The sequence below is a fragment of the Zalophus californianus genome, chromosome 1, assembly GCF_009762305.2.
Source record: "Zalophus californianus isolate mZalCal1 chromosome 1, mZalCal1.pri.v2, whole genome shotgun sequence".
Lineage (NCBI taxonomy): Eukaryota > Metazoa > Chordata > Mammalia > Carnivora > Otariidae > Zalophus > Zalophus californianus.
Genome location: NC_045595.1, coordinates 26718195 through 26739484, shown reverse-complemented (window position 1 = coordinate 26739484; position 21290 = coordinate 26718195). Strand labels below are relative to the sequence as shown.

The following is a 21290-nucleotide window of genomic DNA, read 5'->3' as shown; positions in this document are numbered from 1 at the left end:
GGTGTCTGCCTTCGGCTCAGGTCATGATCTCAGGGTCCTGGGATCAAGCCTCACGTTGAGCTCCCTGCTCTGTGGGAAGCCTGCTTCTCCTCCCACTCCCCCTACTTGTGTTCCCTCTCTCGCTGTGTCTCTCTCTGTCAAATAAATAAATAAAATCTTAAAAAAAAGAAAAAAGAAAAGAAAACAAGTGTTGGCAAGGGTGTGGAGAAATTGGAATCCTTGTACATTGTTAATGGGAATGCAAAATGGTTCACCCACTATGGAAGATAGTCTGGCAGTTCCTGAAATGTAAAACACAGAATTACCATATGAACCTGCAGTGCCACTCCTTGGTATATACCCAAAAGAATGGAAAACAGATACATGTACATGCATGTTCATTGCAGTGTTATTCACAATAACCAAAATGTGGAAACAGCCCAAATGTTCATCGGCAGATAAATGGATAAACAAAACATGGTATGTATTATACACACAGACAAAAAGTCACATATTGCATGATTCCAATTTATATGAAATGTCCATAAATCCATAAAGAAAGAATGCAGATTTGTGGTTGCCAGGGACTGGGAGTTGGAGGAAACGGACAGAAACTGGCTAACGGATAAAGGATTTTGCTTTGGAATGATGGAAATGTTTTGGAACTATATAGAGGTGGTGGTTGCACAACACCGTGAGTGTACTATGTGCCAATGAATTGTTCACTTTAAAATGCTTAATTTTTACTGATATATTAATGTGAATTTCTCCTCAATAAAATATTAAAAAAACCAAAGGCATGATTCATTTCAGGATAGCCAAGTGTTTGGTGTAGTTCAGGCTTATTTACCCCTTTAAATATCAAGACCTTTTATTATAAAAAACACATACTAAGACATGGTGGTTTTGTTTCCGTTATAATGAAATAATTGACATAAGTATTTGTCTATTAATGTCTAATTAGTGTCTAATAATAAACACTTACATAGTACTTTCTATGTACCAGGCACTGTTCTTAGGCCCTTACAAACATTAACTTATTTAATCATCACAATAACCCTATAAGGTATTATTTTTTTAATCCATGATTTACAGATAAGATGACCAAGGGCACAGAGAGGTAAATCATCATGCCAAAGTCACACAGCTAATAAGTGATGTTTTTTTATTTATTTATTTTTATTATGTTCAATATATTATATTCAATATAAGTGATGTTTTAATGCATAAAGTGCTTTATGTGTGTATTAAAATTGGTGACTTAATTTTTTTTTAAGATTTATCTATTTGAGAGAGTGAGCATGTGCATGCAAGCAGGGGGAGGGGCAGAGGGAGAGAGAGAGAATGTCCTGCGAAGTCCCTGCTGAGTACAGAGCCCAAAGCGGGACTTGATCTCATAACCCTCAGATCATGACCTGAGCCAAAATCGAGTTGGACACTTACTTACCCAACCGAGCCACCCAGGCACCCCAATGACTTAATTTTTAAAGCTAGTTAAGATCTTCATCAGAGATATCCAACACCTACAAGAATGGTTCACTTTATGGTGGTATTATAGCCAAAGAAAGCCAAACAGGGTTACAAAGTCACTCAAACATTCGAATATACTAACTCATACTGGGAGCAAAGACAGCAAAAAACCCACCATCTGGTTGTGTTTCAATGCTACATGAGCAAATCTGTCAGTTTTCTCATAGCCTTCTCCATGTATCATTTTGCCATTCTGAGCTGACCATTCCAGCCAACACTGCATTCTTTCACATTTGTTAGCAAAAGCACCTTAAATTCAACTGTGTCATTTTCCAGTGTTAATCAAGCAACCTTCATGTTTCCATACACATTCTCTTACAGAACATAGAACTTGTCTGGAAGAACAATACAGGTAGGCCTTGGTCCCTTAGTATCTGATTACCAGTTTGATTTGTTATTTGCCATCTGGAGAGAAAGATATGATATCCAAATAAAATGTGTGTGGAGTACTTCTCAGGAGATAACTGAGCAAAGAACAACCAAAGAAGAAAAGTGGAAGACTTAGCAGCTGCTTTTAATCTAGGTCAGCTGTTATTAAGGGGCCTTCAGCCATGACCATTTATTGAGCATCCCCTTTGAACCAGATGCTGTACTAAATATATCGTTGGGATTCTCTCCCACACTGGCAGCGCTTTGGCAGAATTGTCTTCTTTCACTTCCTAGAATGCACCAGAGTCGTCCTGCCTTCAGAGGCTTCAAATACTCTGTTCCCTCCACTTGAATGATCCCTCCCATCCATTTTACCAGGACAACTTCTGCTTATCTTTTATGAGTCAGCTTAAATCTCTCTTTACCAGGGGCGCCTGGGTGGCTCAGTTGGTTAAGAGACTGCCTTCGGCTCAGGTCATGATCCTGGAGTCCCGGGATCTGCTTCTCCCTCTGACCCTCCCTCCCTCTCATGCTCTCTCTCTCTCAAATGAATAAATAAAATCTTTTAAAAAATAAAAAATAAGTAAATGTCTCTTTGTCAGAAAAGACTTTCCCTGATACCCTTTACCTCTTTCATTACACCTTGAACTTCTCCTTCGGAGCGCTTAATAAAATTATAATTGAATAGTTATTTATAATATAATCTGTTTCATATTCTCTATTAGATGTAAGCTTCAAGAAGGCCAGGACAGAGTCACTCTAGCTCACCACGAGATTCCCTGGCACACAGTAGAGGCTCAATAAGTATTTGCTGAATGATAAAATGAGTAAATGAATGAATGAAGGTAGACTGTGCCCTCTATGTACTCACAGTTTAGCACTATTTATTTTTTATGTAGGATCCATGCTGTATTCAGAATTCTTTTTTTTTAAGATTTTATTTATTTATTTGAGAGAGAGTAAATGAGAGACAGAGAGAGCTGGAGCAGGGGTGGAGGGACAGAGGGAGAGGGAGAAGCAGACTCCCTGCTGAGCAGGGAGCTCAACACAGGGCTGTATCCCAGGACCCCAGGATCATGACCTGAGCTGAAGACAGACGCTTGACCGACTTAGCACCCAGGTGCTCTAGAAATTCTTATTTTTTGATTAAGCCATGAATGCTAAAAAATAAAATAAAGTGGCCTAGTAATTGGATATGGAGAAAGGAGTATTTATTGGTGAGGTGGGTGGTGGGGAGCTGAGTTAACTTCCACTTCGGTTTATCAAAACATCCACCTACCAGGTCATAAAGCTCTTTCATAGTTTGGTTTCACAAAAATGAGACTAAAGATCCTCTCTATATATTCCTCCACAAAGTTTGAGAGTGAGTAGTTGCTAAGTGGGCTTAATAATTCATCTTTATTTTAAAAATAATAAACTGATCTTTTTTCTTTGATTCCTCCTTTTATTGCAGGTTTTATACTGCTCACAGTCTCCCTTGATGAATAATCCAATGAGTAGTGAGACAGTTGTGGGTGCAAAGGAAGGGTATATGTATAGAAAGGAAGAGCGGCACAGAAGGGATTTATCCTTTTACTGTGAAATCTGATCTGCATGTCAACCATGATCCTGTTTGATTGGAGTTTTGTCATAGTCTCTGCCTTGGATTTGGGGTTACCAGGGATTTTCGGCTATTTCTTTTTAGATGGAAACTCAGGTTTTGTTTTGTATACATTTCAAACTTTATATGGCACTGTACCCTGTACACTGTACCACACAATCCCTATAAGCTAAAGTTTCCATGACTTGTTTTTATGTGATTGAGAATATAGCATTTTCTTCCAGGGTCTTATAGCCTACAGAATTCTTTGCCTCTTTTATTATAAAATCTTAGTTTATCAATATTGGCATTGAAGTGGAAATTATCTTTTTCTACCTCAGAAGAGTTTGAAATGATATGTCAAGTATATATCTGGAGTTAGTTTACTTATTTTTCCAAATGTTTTCTATTTTGAGAGTTTATCTACTCAACTACTTTATGTTGATTTTCTAAATGTCGATGACAAATAAGAAATGAATGAACAAAGAACACCTGAAAACTAAGATTTGTAAATCTACTGCATTTTTAATGACTGGAGCATTAGGACACTTAGAAACCATTACATTGCTAATGAGTATTTAAGTTTTTAGTTAAATGATTCATTTCCTTTTCAAGATTAGGACATTAGGATCCAATTAGGAAACTGCCATGACTTGGGTGCATATAAACCTAATATCATTTGCCTTTATAAATGTGGTTAGAGTTAGAGTTTGCCTTTATAAATGTGGTTACAGTAGGATGTTTTTTGAGGGATGATTGGTTGAATTTTTGTTACTACTCATATTCACATATACACACACACACATTTTTTCCACTAGATTCTAAAATTAGAAATTTTACCTGGGTGGCTCAGTCATTAGACGTCTGCCTTTGGCTCAGGTCATGATCCCAGGGTCCTGGGATCGAGCCCCGCATCGTGCTCCCTGCTCTGCAGGAGGCCTGCTTCTCCCTCTCCCACTCCCACTCCCCCTGCTTGTGTTCCCTCTCTCACTGTGTCTCTCTCTGCCAAATAAATAAATAAAATCTTTAAAAAAAATTTACTTATAAAAATTAAAAACACATTTTTATGTAGAAAAAAATAAAGCCTACACTTAAGCTAACCATCAAAAGTTATTGTGCACTTCGATATATTTCATTTTAGTGTTTTTGCCGTGCACACATTTTATTTATTGATTTTCTACAGTAGAGTTAGAGTTTTGTATATATTACTTTCACTTAACTTCCTATCATGAGTCTTTCCCACATCATTAAGCCATCTTCATAAATAGAATTTCTTGTAGCTCTTTACTGGTAATTCAAGGTGATTATTTTTCAAAAATTATAAACACCTATTTACATAGATCTTTCATCTGTTTCTGATTTTTTTTTCTTTTAGAAAAGACTCAGGGACACCTGGGTGGTGCAGTCAGTTAAGCAGCCAACTCTTGGTTTCAGCTCAGGTCATGATCTCTGGGTCATCAGATCAAGCCTCGAGTCCCATTTGGGGCTCCACACTCAGCAGAGTCTGCTTAAGACTATCCCTGTTCCTCCACCCCTCCCCACCCGGCAAGCATGTGCGCGCATGCTCTCTCTCTCTCCCATAAAAAAAGAGAGAGAGAAAAGATTCGTAAAGTGAAATTATGGAGTAAAACGGCATGTACATTTTTAAGGCTTTTGATACATATAGGAGAATTGCTTTTTGGAATGCTAATACCGATTTAATTCCTGCTTACTACATATGACAAGGCTTAATATGTTTGCCATAAGAGAGATCATACAAATAAATAAGAACATAATGTTCTAATACCAAAATGGGTTAAGAACATGAACACAAAATTTACTAAACTGGAAATTTGTATATCCGTGTAAATATATATGAATGATATCAAATTTCATTAGGAATACAAATTACAATAATAAAAATACTATTTTAATTATAATAAACTGTTCTTTCTTTGGAAGTATTCAAAGGTAAGATGTTAACATTAGGGGAAGCCGAGTAAAAGGTATTAAGAACTCTACTATTTTTATAACTTTTCTGTAGATCTAAAATTATTTCAAAATAAAAAGTTAAAAATTTACTCATATAGTGGCTCTAGGTGCTTATTCAACTATGTCTTTGTGTCATTGATCTCTCACAAATGAGCCACTGTACTCCCAGAAATCTGCATCAGAGCACACCTAACTAGCTCTTTTCTTGAGTCACCTGCTAGTATTGAAAAATAAGTATAAAATCTATCCAATGAATGCTCTCATTTATTGCACAAGTCTCTGAACCTGCTCTATATGTTATACACTTTATCTCATTTAATCTTTCCTACAGTCCTACAAAGTAAGCAGTAAAATTACAATGCTCATTTTACAGATGAGAAAGCTGAGGCCATAAGTTTGAGTAACTCTTTCAAAGTCATATTCTAAAATGCTTTACTTTAATCGGTTTCATTTATAAGATATGTCCATTTGGCAAAAATGACTTACATTTGGGGAATGAATGTTTGTCTTTATTTTCAGCTGGATATGGTGTTCCCTTTCCAACAGCTGAACCTACAGACATTATTCCACGAAGCTGCCAACTAACGACAGATGTTCCACAAGTCACACAGCTGCTAAACATGACTAAACTCCGCCAAACTGAAATGAAATTTGGAGGTCATCCTCTAAGTTCAGCAGATTCAGGTATGCACCAGGCACCTAAATTATAAGCATATTTATTTGAAAGACCAAAAGAAGGGTTAAAAAAAAACCCGCACCACAATGATGCTTTATAGCTTGAAGTTAAATATTAAGTCACTCTAACATCAACTCGTGTCTGTGATAAATCATTTTAAATTTCTCTTCAGCAGCTAAAATATTTTCTGGGTTTTTACATACCAAATCAAAACATCCTTGATTAGTCCTCTCCTTTTCCTGTACTCTTCCAGGCCCAGCCAGTAATACTTCTAAAACATCTCTCGAATCTGTCTGCTCCTCTATCCTGTTGTTGCTTTCATTGATCGGGTGCCCACCATCGCTCACCTTAGCCTCCCAGTTAATCTACCAGTTGCTGTCAGAATTATCTTTCTGATAATAGAAATAGAAATGTGATCATGTCTCTCTTCAGTTAAAGACCTTTAATGCCTTTCCCACTATCTTAGAAGACAAAATTAAAAAACCCTTGGGAATTCACACAAAACCAACCTTCCCTATCCCAACCTACTCGAGTTTCATCTCTCATTCCCCATGTGCGATTTTCTGACCACGCTGTGGGCTTTCACACGTTTGTATTTGGGGATTGCTGTTTCTTGGCCTAAAACAGCTTCCTTGCCTTTCTGCCTATAAACACTCCCAATTCACTTTTCTAGATCCAACTCAAATGCTACCTCTTCTGTGCAGTCTTTCCTAATTCTAACAAGCACTGTTCCCTTCTTTCCCTTTTTTTCCTTTCTTTTCTTTTTTTTACAATACTTTTTAATATGTCTGCATTTCCCAATAAAGTGTGACTTCTTCCAAAAAGAACACTGTACCTCATTCTTCTGTATCCCTAGCATCTAACACAGTGTTTACCACAGTGTTTGCAGGCCAGGGGCTGCAAATTCAAATTATTATGGAGGCCAGTCAGATAATATAAATGAATAAAGTGGGCTGGATGCCTGGATATTTGACACATAGAAACATTTTTTACTCAACAGTGAGCCTTATTGGGAGTGGAGGGGGTCATTAGGGGAAAGGAATCAGGGAGAGCTTCAAAGAATTGTTCTCTACTGTTAAAGCAGTAACATTAACAACTATGCAAATGATAGAATAAATGGTAGTTAGTACTCAGTCCCTGTGAGGGAGCAATAGGGAGTGATGAGGACTGTAGCAAACTAGAAGCTCATTCTCCATTTGGAAGGGATACTGCAATTCCATTCTAGCCAAGTGTTGCCTTGTAAGAATTCATGCACAGTCTCACCAGATCTTCCTTTTTTTTTTTTTCAAGAGGAGCTAGGTAGTTCAATGTTTATGATAAATCTTCCAATTCTAAAATATTGTCTAAAGTCTAAAATTTTTTGAAAATATTCTATAAGCCTAACAAACCATGTCAGGGCTGCCAGTTTTGTACCTCTGTAGTAGATACTCATAACTCTTGACCAAATGAATGAATAGTATGTACAAATTAAGAAACCTAATATTATTTAGATGAGTGAGTCTCAACTTCCTGTTTGTTAGAATCACCTGGGACATTTTATAAATAATTTATGTAAAAAAATTTTTTTCCTAATGCCTATGCTTCATCTTGAGATGCTAATTTAATTGGCCTTGGATGGATATTTTTTAAATGCCTTCAGTGATTCTAATGTGCAGCAGGGTTGAGAACCACTGGGTCACTTATCCAAACAAAAGTCCTGTGGCTTAGATGACACTCAAAAACACAGAAGTAATCCCAAGGAAGGTAAAATGGTGGTCGTAATAAGGCACTTGTGGAGGAAGAAGTAGGTCTTGAAAGTATTCAGTAAATACTTGTGTATGTTTTTATTACAAATAAATATAAGATTTATGGAAGTGTAAGGTGGTGCAGAAGACTGAGCAAAGACAAGGAGACAGCAAAATGCATGGATGAGTTTCCTGAGGGATTAGTAAGAGGAATGGCCTAGTGGGCAGAATGGCTGGGTCAGAAGAATACAAGAAGAGTGCCTCCTGCTCCTGAAGTAGAGACACAACAAAGCCTTTCTTAGGAAGATAAATTTGACATCACGAGTCAAGATGAATTTTTAAATCAAGTGAGACCAGAGATTAAGAATTACAACTCAGATGTCTTTGCAGCCATCTGGGCATAAAATGTCAGTGGCTCCTTGATAAGTGATGAGCCTGAAAGATGCTGCAGGGGAAACACAAGCAGGACTTGTTGATTCTCAGATAACAGATGGGGAAGAGAGTGGGGTCAAAGTTTGAGAGAGGTCAAAGGAGAAGCTGGGGAGAAGAGAGAGCTATGAGAAAATGAGTGAGTTATAGAAATGAACTGTTTTACTCTATTTATGCTGTATTTATTCTTGGTGTATTTTTTATGATTTTATTTATTTATTTGAGAGAAAGAGAGCACATGTGAGTGAGCAGGGGGAGGGGCAGAGGGAGAGAATCTTAAGCAGACTCCCTACTGAGCTTGGAGTCTGAGGCAGGGCTCAATCTCAAGACCCTGAGATCACAACATGAGCCGAAACCAAGAGTCAGAAGCTTAACCCACGGAGCCACCTAGGCACCCTTCTTGGTGTATTTTTTTATGTTAATCCTCATCAGCATTACATGTCCTAAATTGTATATTCCTGGAGAATTGGGACCTATTTTGTAACTTCTTCAATATAAACCCTGGCAGGGGACTATGTGTAAGTAGACACTATAATTCTAAACTCTCGGTTATGAAATTTCTAAACTTCCAGAAAAGTAGAGAGAAGACATAAAAACCCCCATGTCCCCATCACCTATTTCCACAATTGCCAAATTTAGGCAGGACATTTTGGTTGCACAGGGCATAGGTAGCAAGAATTTGTATATTTATTATATACACTCTCCTTAGGGAGAGAGACTATATATAACCCGTGTTCATTAAAGAACCTTTAGAAAATATATAGAAGGATGAAAAAGATCTTATTCCCCAGACAGCCCCACCGTAAACACCTCAGGTCACAAATCAATCTCAATGGAAGATTCACCACAGAATGAAAGGAGCAAGGGTATTTTTGATAACCAAACACTCAATCTGTATCTAATAGTCTGTGAATGCTTTCAGTAACAGAAATGACTAAGCTGTAAAGCCTATCAGATAACTCAGAGCAATTGTGAATGCTCTTTTCTTCTTTTATCTCTCTAGCTTAATGTTTTAAGAATTAATTATGTTTTTAAATGAAAATGCAAGTCTATATCCAGATATTTTAAGTGTCTTTTTTTAATTTAAAGTTCAAGGACATGTATGATGCTTGAGATTAAAGAGGAATTTGAATAAATATTAATTGCATCATTAACTCAGTATTATAATGAAACAGAAACTGTTCATAGGCCATATTTGATCTCAACTTTTAGAAGAGGATATTAGTATGTATTTTGCAAATTCCATAAATGAGATCTCAATAATACATAATGATAGTCAACTTGAGTCACATATACAGAAAATTAATAATCGGGGGTGCCTGGGTGGTTCAGTCAGTTAAGCATCTGACTCTTGATTTCAGCTCAGGTCTTGATTTCAGGTTCATGAGTTCAAGCCCTGTGTTCGGCTCCACACTGGGCATGGAGCCCGCTATGTAAGAAAGAGAGAAAGGGAGGAAGGGAGGAAGGGAGGAAGAAGGGAGGGAGGGAAGGAAGGGAGGAAGGAAGGAAAGGAAGGAAGGAAGGAAGGCAGGAAGGAAGGAGAGGGAGGAAGGAGAGAGAAAGAAAGAAGGAAGGAAAGAAGGAACAAAGAAGGAAATTAATAATCATCACCTAATAGCATATTGCTTCTGCCCTGTGAATCCCAATTATATTTCTATTCCTTTATAACCATAAGGTTTTTCTTAAAGAAAAGCTCATTGGACATGCATGGCAGCTAAGATTACATGAACATACAGCAGTCCTCCCTTACCTGAGGTTTCAGTTACCTGCGGTCAAGTGTGGTTCAGAAGCAGATGATCCTCCTTCTGATGTAGCATCAGAAAGTCAACAGTAGCCTAACACTAGGTCACACACCGACATCATCCACCTCACGTCATCTTGTCACGTAGAAATTTTATCATCTCGCATCATCACAAGAACAGTGAGTATGGCCCAATAAGATAGTTTAGAGAACACATTCACATAACTTTTATTACAGTATATTGTTATAATTGTTCTATTTTATTATTAGTTGTTGTGTTTCTCTTACTGTGCCTAATGTATAAATTAAACTTTATCAGAGGTATGTATGTATAGGAAAAAATGGAATATGTATGGTTTGGTACTGTCCAGTTTCAGGCATCCATTGGGGGTCTGGGAACATATCTCCCAGGGATGGGAGGGGGCTGCTGTACATTGAACTCTGTGGTTCTCCTTCTACAAATATGTTTCCATTGCTATTTTTGTCATTTGTGGGCTTTGAAACTTACTATAAATATATATAATAATAATGAGATATTTTATTTGAAAGGTGTAGCTAATGAATAATGCCCAAGGGCAGACTTTCTAATCTTGGAAAAGCCAGGAGATATTTCTTCATGTCAACTATTTGTTTTTGTGTCTGTCTGAAAAATGGACTCCCCATGATGAGATTTTTGAACTGCATGAGAAAATGACTGTGCTCTTATAACTAACTGTACAGTATCCATGTACATTGTGGTGCTTTATTATAAATGCACACACTGAGATCCCAATGAAGTTGCCACAGAAATAAATCGTGGCTTCCAATGGATGCTTTCTAGTATGTTCACTCGAGCAAAAAAAGGAGACCTTAAAACTTCCATTTTAGAGTGCATTTTGTTGAATGGCATGTAACTTGATCAAGAGCATTTAATGATATTAATAAGATATTTGTGTTTCCGAAAAGCCAGTGTTACCACACTTCTACACCGTTCACCTTGTCAGTTCCCAGTGCACGTTAGCTAATGACTGTTAGTCTGCAGATAACTGGGGGGTCTCTAATGATCTTATTTTCATTAATGGAACCCCAGTTTAATTGAACCAGAGATTCAGGTCTGGTCAATTGAAGTTGAGAATTCGGCTACTAATGGCAAGATGCAATGGTCCACTAAGCACAAATCAAAACTAGTGATTGGCCTAAAAATTAGGAGGCAGTTTTCCCAAGTGCACTCTTCCACAGCAGCAGTCTTATTGGCCTTCTACTCCTATCTAAATAAGAAAAGACTGGCATCCCTATTTCCTAGCACAACTGAAAATAGGTAAGTTAATGCATTTAGCAAAACCATGAAATAATCATCCAACTACAGTTGGCACTGGTGAGATCTTATTAGAATTTCTTTGGGTTTCACATTATGAAAGCAAAATTCAGATCAAGTAACAAAATGCACTGTAAAGGAGAACCTAAAAGAAAAAGGATTTAGATTATGACTTCAGGAAAAAACAAAACATTTTTCTCCTTTTTTTTAGAGAGAGAGTGTGTGCAAGCCGGGGGGTGGGGGCGCAGAGGGAGAGAATCTTAAGCAGGCTCCTTGCTCAGCTCAGAGCCGGATGTGGGGCTCGATCTCACAACCCTGAGATCATGACCTGAGCCGAAATTAAAAGTTGGACACTTAACTGACAAGCTGCCAAGGCGCCTCAACAAAACACTTTTCTAAATTCACACTTTCAGCTAAGCCTTGTCTTAAGATTGTTGGTTTAAAGAGATGCCACAATTTCTGGGTCCAGTGTCTGAAATAAGTCAGAGTGAACTCAACTGTCTCTTACGTTTGAATTATATAACCTCTTTCCCCATCTTTAGTAAAACTAAGGCATACCATGTCACATTCCTTTATTTAAAATTTTTTTTTAATGTGAAAGGAATTTAGTGTGGATATTGATCAGTATCTGTGAAATTTGTTACAGCAAAGATGTCACAAATCATATATAGAATGAATTTCAATTTTTCTGTGATATTTCCACCAAATATTGAAGAAACTTTGATATATAAATATTAATATAATAGTAAATGTGAAAACCACATCTAATCTGTTGCGTAGTTGTGCTGCTTTTACAGGACTGACTCATTCCAACCTTTACATTTCTCCTTTAGATGTCTATTACAGTATGGCTTATAATGACAAAACTGGAGACGAATTACTTGTGCATAGTAGGGAGTTGATTAAATACCCACAAATGGGGCCCCTGGGTGGCTCAGTCATTAAGCGTCTGCCTTCGGCTCAGGTCATGATCCTGGGCTCCTGGGATCGAGCCCCGCATCGGGCTCCCTGCTCAGCGGGGAGTCAGCTTCTCCCTCTGCCTCTGCCTGTCGCTCTACCTACTTGAGCTCTCTCTCTCTCTGTCAAATAAATAAATAAAATCTTTTAAAAAAAATACCCACAAATAAGATATTATGGATGCAGCTACAACAGACATGATCTGCTTGTCATGGTCTGGAAAGGTCTCAGAGCTGTGTGTGTCCATCAGTGACACATGGAAAGCTAGGATGTTGTCTCTGTATGAGCCCACTGATGTAGTAAATAAACAAGATAGTTACCTAGGGACGCTGGTATAGGAGTACATTTTTTTATATTTATGTATTTTATTTGTATTTTATAATATATGTTTATTTTTTTATTTTTTATTTTTTTATTTTTTAAAATAATTTTGTTGTTATGTTAATCACCATACATTACATCATTAGTTTTTGATGTAGTGTTCCATGATTCATTGTTTGTGCGTAACACCCAGTGCTCCACGCAGAATCTGCCCTCTTTAATACCCATCACCAGGCTAACCCATCCCCCCACCCCCTCCCCTCTAGAACCCTCAGTTTGTTTTTCTGAGTCTATCGTCTCTAATGGTATGTTTATATATTTATAATATACATTTGTATTTTTTAGTTTTATTTTATTATGTTATGTTAATCACCATACATTACATCATTAGTTTTTGATGTAGTGTTCCATGATTCATTGTTTGCATATAACACCCAGTGCCCCATTCAATACATGCCCTCTTTAATACCCACCACCAGGCTAACACACACCCCCACGCCCCTCACCTCTAGAACCCTCAGTTTGTTTCTCAGAGTCCATAGTCTCTCATGGTTCATCTCCCCCTCCGATTCCCCCCCTTCATTTTTCCCTTCCTACTATCTTCTTTTTTTTTTAACATATAATGCATTATTTCTTTCAGAGGTACAGGCCTGTGATTCAACAGTCTTACACAATTCACAGCACTCACCATAGCACATACCCTCCCCAGTGTCTGTCACCCAGCCACCCCATCCCTCCCATCCCCCACCACTCTAGCAACCCTCAGTTTGTTTCCTGAGATTAAGAATTCCTCATATCAATGAGATCATATAATACATGTCTTTCTCTGATTGACTTATTTCGCTTAGCATAATACCCTCTAGTTCCATCCACATCGTTGCAAATGGCAAGATTTCTTTTTTTGATGGCTGCATAATATTCCATTGTGTATATATATATATATATATATATATATATATATATATATATATATATACCACATCTTCTTTATCCATGCATCTATCGATGGACATCTTGGCTCTTTCTGTAGTTTGGCTATTATGGACATTGCTGCTATAAACACTGGGGTGCACGTACCGCTTCGGATCACTACATTTGTATCTTTGGGGTACATTTTTTTTAAGGAAACACACGAAAATTAATAACCTTTAGGAACATGGACTAGTAGAGGTAGGGGCAGGAAAATAAGACTTACTTCTCATATCTTCCTCTGTTAGAGAATTGTAACTTTCTAAATATGTTCATGATTTGTGATGTCAGTAGATATATATTATGTTAGAGCAACTATGAGAAATGTTTAGTTTCTTCTGTATACCTTTCTGTCTTTTGAAAAGCCCAGAGAATTGCTATAAAATTAAAATATATTTCTTTACTTAATGTCAGTATTCTCATTTAAAATATATAATGGGAAGGAAATCCAAAATTAATGACGAAAATCTTTTAAGTATATAGTTGCATATTAAACTTGTTTATTTATGATATAATAGGGGAATATCTATGACAATCTATACTGTATCAATTATGCTCACATACATTTTTACAAATAATTCACATAGTGATGAACACGAGGCTATAATCATCCAATAACCCCCAAGACACCCTCTCTGTAACATCACCCTGCTTTTATTTCCATCACAGCACTTATCCTTACCTGATATGTTCTTTTTACTTAATTGTTTGCTTATTGCTGTCTCCCCAAGGGGAATGTGAGCTTCAAAACTGCAGGGGTCCTATTTATTGTTGTATCCTTAGCACCTAGCTCAACACTTACCAGGAACTCAATAGATATTTGTTAATTAAGTGATCAAGTGAGTGAATGAAATGCTAGCCATATAATTTGAGCAGGTGAGTATATTAAGCAGCAAATAATCATCATCATCACCATTAATGTTTAGTGACTTTTTGCTGTATCCTTTACACAGTGTCAAGTTTCTCCAGAGAAACAGAACACACACATATATACAACTTACATATAATATAGGCCTTGATAGATAATTTCCATCATTTGGTTTTAGAATATATATATAGAGAGAGAGGGAGAGAGAGAGAGAGAGACCTATCATAAGGAATTGGGTCATGCAGTTATGGAAACTGAGCAGTCCCAGGATCTGCAGTGGTCAAGCTGGAGACCCAGAAGAGCCAATGGTGCAGTTCCTGTCCAAATCCAGGAGAGCCAATAGTGAAAGCACCAGTCTGAGGATGGCTAAATACCAATGTCCTACCTTAAGGGGTCAGGCAGAGGGATCAAAGTCTCCCTTCCTCCACCTTTTTGTTCTATTCAGGTCCTCCTTGGATTGGGTGATGAGATCCACCTAACTTGGGGTGGAATTTACCAATTAAAATGTTCATTTCATCCAGAAATGTCCTCACAGTCATACTCAGAGCAATGTTTAATTTGGGAACCTTGTGAGCCCAGTCAAGTTGTTATATAAATTTAGCCATCACACATCATTTATCCCATTTAATCCTCTCATATGCCTTTTTGTGTAGAAACCATCATAATCACCATTTTGTAGATAAGGATACTGAGGCTCACAGAGAAAAAGTAATTAGTGAGTGGTAGACCTAGGATGTGACCAGGCAGTCTGGTTTCAGAGATGAATTCTTAACTGCTTTCTCCCATTGAGCAATTTCTCACTACTTGTTTTAAGGATTTTCTTCTGGGGAGCCTTCTTGTGTTATACGAAACTGTGCTATTTCCAAAACCAAATAATGGAAATTATCTACCAAAGTCTATTTAAGCTCCACTCTATTCAAAATCTTTTTGAATCTCTTTCTTGAGATAATAAAATTGTTTCCCTGAAAAGGTTTCTTTACTCATTAATACTAAAGACCAAGAACTAGGCTACTGAGACCTTTTTTTTTTTTAATTTTTTTTAACATATCATGTATTATTTGTTTCAGGGGTACAGGTTTGTGATTCATCAGTCTTACACAATTCACAGCACTCAACCATAGCACATACCCTCCCCAGTGTCCATCACCCAGCCACCCCATCCCTCCCACCCCACTCCACTCCAGCAACCCTCAGTTTGTTTCCCGAGATTAAGAGTCTCTTACGGTTTGTGTCCCTCTCTGGTTTTGTCTTGTTTCATTTTTCCCTCCTTTCCCCTATGATCCCCTATGCCTTGTTTGTCAAATTCCACATATCAGTGAGATCATATAATACTTGTCTTTCTCTGATTGACTTATTTCACTTAGCATAATATCCCCTAGTTCCATCCACATCGTTGCAAATGGCAAGATTTCATTTTTTGATGGCTGCATAATATTCCATCATACCACATCTTTATCCATTCATCTGTTGATGGACATCTAGGCTTTTTCCATAGTTAGCTACTGGGGAGACATTGCTTCTATAAACATTGGGGTGCACGTGCCCCTTGGGATCACTACATTTGTATCTTTGGGGTAAATACCCAGTAGTGCAATTGCTGGGTCATAGGATAGCTCTATTTTCAACTTTTTGAGGAACCTCCATACTGTTTTCCAGAGTAGCTGCACGAGCTTGCATTCCCACCAACAGTGTAGGAGGGTTCCCCTTTCTCCGCATCCCCGCCAACATCTGTGATTTCCTGACTTGTTAATTTTAGCCATTCTGACTGGTGTGAGGCGGTACCTCATCGAGGTTTTGATTTGTGTTTCCCTGCTGCAGAGTGATGTTGAGCACTTTTTCATGTGTCTGTTGGCCATTTGGATGTCTTCTTTGCAGAAATGTCTGTTCATGTCTTCTGCCCATTTCTTGATTGGATTAGTTGTTCTTTGGGTGTTGAGTTTGATAAGTTCTTTAAAGATTTTGGATACTAGCCCTATATCTGATATGTCATTCACAAATATTTTCTCCCATTCTGTCGGTTGCCTTTTGGTTTTGTGGACTGTTTCCTTTGCTGTGCAAAAGCTTTTTATCTTGATGAAGTCCCAATAGTTCATTTTTGCCCTTGCTTCCCTTGCCTTTGGCAATGTTTCTAGGAAGAAGTTGCTGCGGCTGAGGTTGAAGAGGTTGCTGCCTATGTTCTCCTCTAGGATTTTGATGGACTCTTGTCTCACATTTAGGTCTTTCATCCATTTTGAGTCTGTTTTTGTGTGTGGTGTAAGGAAATGGCCCAGTTTCATTCTTCTCCATGTGGCTATCCAATTTTCCCAACACCATATGTTGAAGAGACTGTCTTTTTGGATTGGACATTCTTCCCTGCTTTGTCAAACATTAGTTGACCATAGAGTTGAAGGTCCATTTCTGGGCTCTCTCTTCTGTTTCATTGACCTATGTGTCTGTTTTTGTGCCAGTACCATACTGTCTTGATGATGACAGCTTTGTAATAGAGCTTGAAGTCCGGAATTGTGATGCCACTGGCTTTGCTTTTCTTTTTCAACATTCCTCTGGCTATTCAGGGTCTTTCTTGTTCCATACAAATTTTAGGATTATTTTTTCCATTTCTTCAAAAAAAGTTTACGGTATTTTGACACGGATTGCATTAAATGTGTAGATTGCTCTGGGTGGCATAGACATCTTCACAATATTTGTTCTTCCAATCCATGAGCATGGAACGTTTTTTCATTTCTTTCTGTCTTCCTCAATCTCTTTCATGAGTATTCTGTAGTTTTCTGAGTATAGATCCTTTGCCTCTTTGGCCAGATTTATTCCTAGGTATCTTATGGTTTGGTGTGCAATTGTAAATGGGATCGACTCCTTAAAATTTCTTTCTTCTGGCTTGTTGTTGGTGTATAGAAATGCAACTGATTTCTGTGCATTGATTTTATATCCTGCCACTTTACTGAATTCCTGTATGAGTTCTAGCAGTTTTGGGGTGGAGTCTTTTGGGTTTTCTACATAAAGTATCATATCATCTGCAAAAAGTGAGAGTTTCACTTCTTTGCTGATTTGGTTGTCTTTTATTTCTTTTTGTTGTCTGAGTGCTTTGGTTAGGACTTCTAGTACTATGTTGAACAGCACTGGTGATAGTGGACATCCCTGCCGTGTTCCTGACCTTAGGGGGAAAGCTCTCAGTTTTTCCCAATTGAGTATGATACTCACTGTGGGTTTTTCAGAGATGGCTTTTATGATATTGAGGTATGTACCCTCTATCCCTACACTGTGAAGAGTTTTAATCAAGAAAGGATGCTGTACTTTGTCAAATGCTTTTTCTGCATCTATTGAGAGGATCATATGGTTCTTGTTCTTTCTTTTATTAATGTGTTGTATCACATTGGTTGATTTGCAGAATTTGAACCAACCTTGCAGTCCAGAAATAAATCCCACTTGGTCATGGTGAATAATCCTTTTAATGTACTGTTGGATCCTACTGGCTAGTATTTTGATGAGAATTTTTGCATCCATGTTCATCAGGGATTTTGGACTGTAATTCTCCTTTTTGATGGGGTCTTGGTCTGGTTTTGGGATCAAGGTAATGCTGGCCTCATAAAATGAGTTTGGAAGTTTTCCTTCCATTTCTCTTTTTTGAAACAGCTTCAGAAGAATAGGTATTTATTCTTCTTTAAATGGGAAGCCATCTGGCCCTGGGCCCTTGTTTGTTGGGAGTTTTTTGATTACCACTTCAATTTCCTTACTCCTTATGGGTGTGTTCAGGTTTTCTATTTCTTCCTCGTTCAGTTTTGGTAGTTTATAGTCTCTAGGAATGGATCCATTTCTTCCAGATTAACTAATTTGCTAGCGTATAGTTGCTCATAATATGATCTTATAATTGTTTCTATTTCTTTGGTGTTTGTTATGATCTCACCTCTTTCATTCATGATTTTATTTATTTGGGTCCTTTCACTTTTCTTTTTGATAACTCTGGCCAGGGCTTTATCAATCTTATTAATTCTTTCAAAGAACCAGCTCCTAGTTTCGTTGATCTGTTCTACTGTTCTTTTGGTTTCTATTTCATTGATTTCTGCTCTGATCTTTATTATTTCTCTTCTCCTGCTGGGTTCAGGCTTTAGTTGCTGTTCTTTCTCCAGCTCCTTTAGGAGTAGGGTTAGTTTGTGTATTTGAGACCTTTCTTGTTTCTTGCGAAAGGCTTGTATTGCTATATACTTGCCTCTTAGGACCGCCTTTGCTTCATCCAAAGATTTTGAATAGTTGTGTTTTCATTTTCATTTGTTTCCATGAATTTTTTAAATTCTTCTTTAATTTCCTAGTGACCCATTCATTTGTTAGTAGGATGCTTTTTAGCCACCATGTATTTGAGTTCTTTCCAACTTTCCTCTTGTGATTGAGTTCTAGTTTCAAAGCATTGTGGTCCAAAAATATGCAGGGAATGATCCAATCTTTTGGTACTGGTTGAGACCTGATTTGTGACTCAGGATGTGATGTATTCTGGAGAATGTTCCATGTGTAGTCAAGAAGAATATGTATTCTGTTGCTTTGGGATGGAATGTTCTGAATATATCTGTGAAGTCCATCTGGTCCAGTGTGTCATTTAAAGCCTTTATTTCCTTGTTGATCTTTTGCTTAGATGATCTGTACATTTGAATGAGAGGTGTGTTAAAATCCCCTACAATTATTGTATTGTCGTCAATGTGTTTCTTTCATTTTGTTTTTACCTGGCTTATATGATTGGTTGCTCCCATGTTAGGGGCATAGATATTTAAAATTGTTAGATCTTCTTGTTGGATAAACCCTTTAAGTATGATGTAGTGTCCTTTCTCATCTCTCATTATAGTCTTTGGTTTAAAATCTAATTTGTCTGATATAAGGATTGCCACCCCAGCTTTCTTTTGATGTCCATTAGCATGGTAAATAATTTTCCACCCCCTCACTTTAAATCTGGAGGTGTCTTTGCATCTAAAATGAGTCTCTTTCAGACAGCATATCAATGGGTCTTGTTTTTTTTTATCCAATCTGATCCCCTGTGTCTTTTGATTGGGGCATTTAGCCCATTTACATTCAGGTAACTATTGAAAGATATGAATTTAGTGCCACTGTATTGCCTGTAAGGTGACTGTTACTGTATATTGTCTGTGTTCCTTTTGGTCTATGTTGCTTTTAGGCTCTCTCTTTGCTTAGAGGACCCCTTTCAATATTTCTTGGAGAGCTGGTTTGGTTTTCACAAATTCTTTTAGTTTTTGTTTGTCCTGGAAGCTTTTTATCTCTCCTGCTATTTTCAATGACAGCCTAACTGGATATAGTATTCTTGGCTGCATATTTTTCTTGTTTAATGCTTTGAATATATCATGCCAGTCCTTTCTGGCCTGCCAGGTCTGTGGATAGGTCTGCTGCCAGTCTAATGTTTGTACCCTTGTAGGTTACGGGCCTCTTGTCCTGAGCTGCTTTCAGGATTTTCTCTTTGTCTCTGAGACTTGTAAGTTTTTCTATTAGATGTCAGGTTGTTGACCTATTTTTATTGATTTTGAGGGGGTTCTCTGTGCCTCCTGATTTTGATGCCTGTTTCCTTCCCCTAATTAGGGAAGTTCTCTGCTATAATTTGCTCCAATATACCTTCTGCCTCTCTCTCTCTTTCTTCTTCTTCTGGGATCCCAATTATTCTATGTTGTTTCACTTTATGGTATCACTTATCTCTCAAATTCTGCCCTCATAATCCAGTAGTTGTTTATCTCTCTTTTTCTCAGCTTCTTTATTCTCTGTCATTTGGTCTTCTATATTACTAATTCTCTCTTCTACTTCATTTATCCTAACAGTTAGAGCCTCCATTTTTTATTGGACCTCATTAATAGCCTTTTTGATTTCGACTTGGTTAGATTTTAGTTCTTTTATTTCTCCAGAAAGGGATTCTCTAGTATCTTCTATTCTTTTTTCAAGCCCAGCTAGTATCTTTATAATCGTCATTCTGAATTCTAGTTCTGACATCTTACTAATGTCTGTATTGATTAGGTCCCTGGCAGTCGGTACTGCCTCTTGTTCTTTTTTTTTTTTTGAGGTGAGTTTTTCTGTCTTGTCATTTTGTCCAGAGGAGAATAGATGAATGAGAGAACAAAATGCTAAAAAAAAAATGCTAAAAGGGTAACGACCCCAGAAAAATATACACTAAACAAATCAGAAAAGACCTGAAACTGGGGGTGGGGGAAGAAAGGGAAAAAAAAAAAAAATATGATCAGGCTAGTGAATATAACAGAGCCACACACTAGATTTTGGGTGTATTTTGGCCTGTTAGAAGAAATTGCCTCCCAAAATTTTAAAGAAAGAAAAGCTTATATATATACAAACATAAGGGTAAATATGATGAAGCAATGGAATATGACTATAAAGATGAAAATTAAAAGATTTTTAAAAAGGAATTGATAAGAAGTTGTTTGAAAAAAGAATGAAAAAAAATTTTTTTTAAATGAGAGAGAGAATGTGATCAGGCAGGAGACTAGAACAACATCATACACTAGATTTAGGGTATATTTTGGTCTGTTAGAAGAAACTGTATCCCAAAATTTTAAAGAAAGAAAAGCTTATATATATACCAAAAAAAAAAGGTTAAATACAATGAAGAGATATGACTGTAAAAATGAAAAATTTTAAAAGATTTTTAAAAAGGAATTGATAAAATGTTGGTTGAAAAAGGAAAGAAGAAAAATTCAACTAAAAAAATAGAAAAAGAGAAAAATAAGTAAATTTTGAAAATTAACTTTGAAAGACTAAAGAATCATGGGAAAAAAGCCATGAATTCTATGTGCTGTGTTCCCCTAGTGCTGGAGTTCTGCCATTCTCATTGATCAGTAAACTTGGTCTTGGCTGGATGTTCTTGAGGATCTTCTGGGGGAGTGGCCTGTTG

At 37.3% G+C, this 21290-nt stretch overlaps 1 protein-coding gene across 10 annotated transcripts in view; it reads left to right on the top strand.

The window, feature by feature from the left end:
• CFAP20DC (CFAP20 domain containing) overlaps nt 1–21290 on the top strand; it is a 266758-nt gene that overhangs the window by 133202 nt on the left and 112266 nt on the right. For all 10 annotated transcript variants that reach the window (XR_003518687.1, XR_003518688.1, XM_027587613.1 and 7 more), the window contains exon 7: nt 5948–6112. Coding sequence is in view for 8 of the 10 variants with exons in the window: in XM_027587613.1 (XP_027443414.1) it covers nt 5948–6112 (165 nt within the window). In the remaining 2 variants the exon portion in view is untranslated. The remainder of the gene's footprint in view (nt 1–5947; nt 6113–21290) is intronic.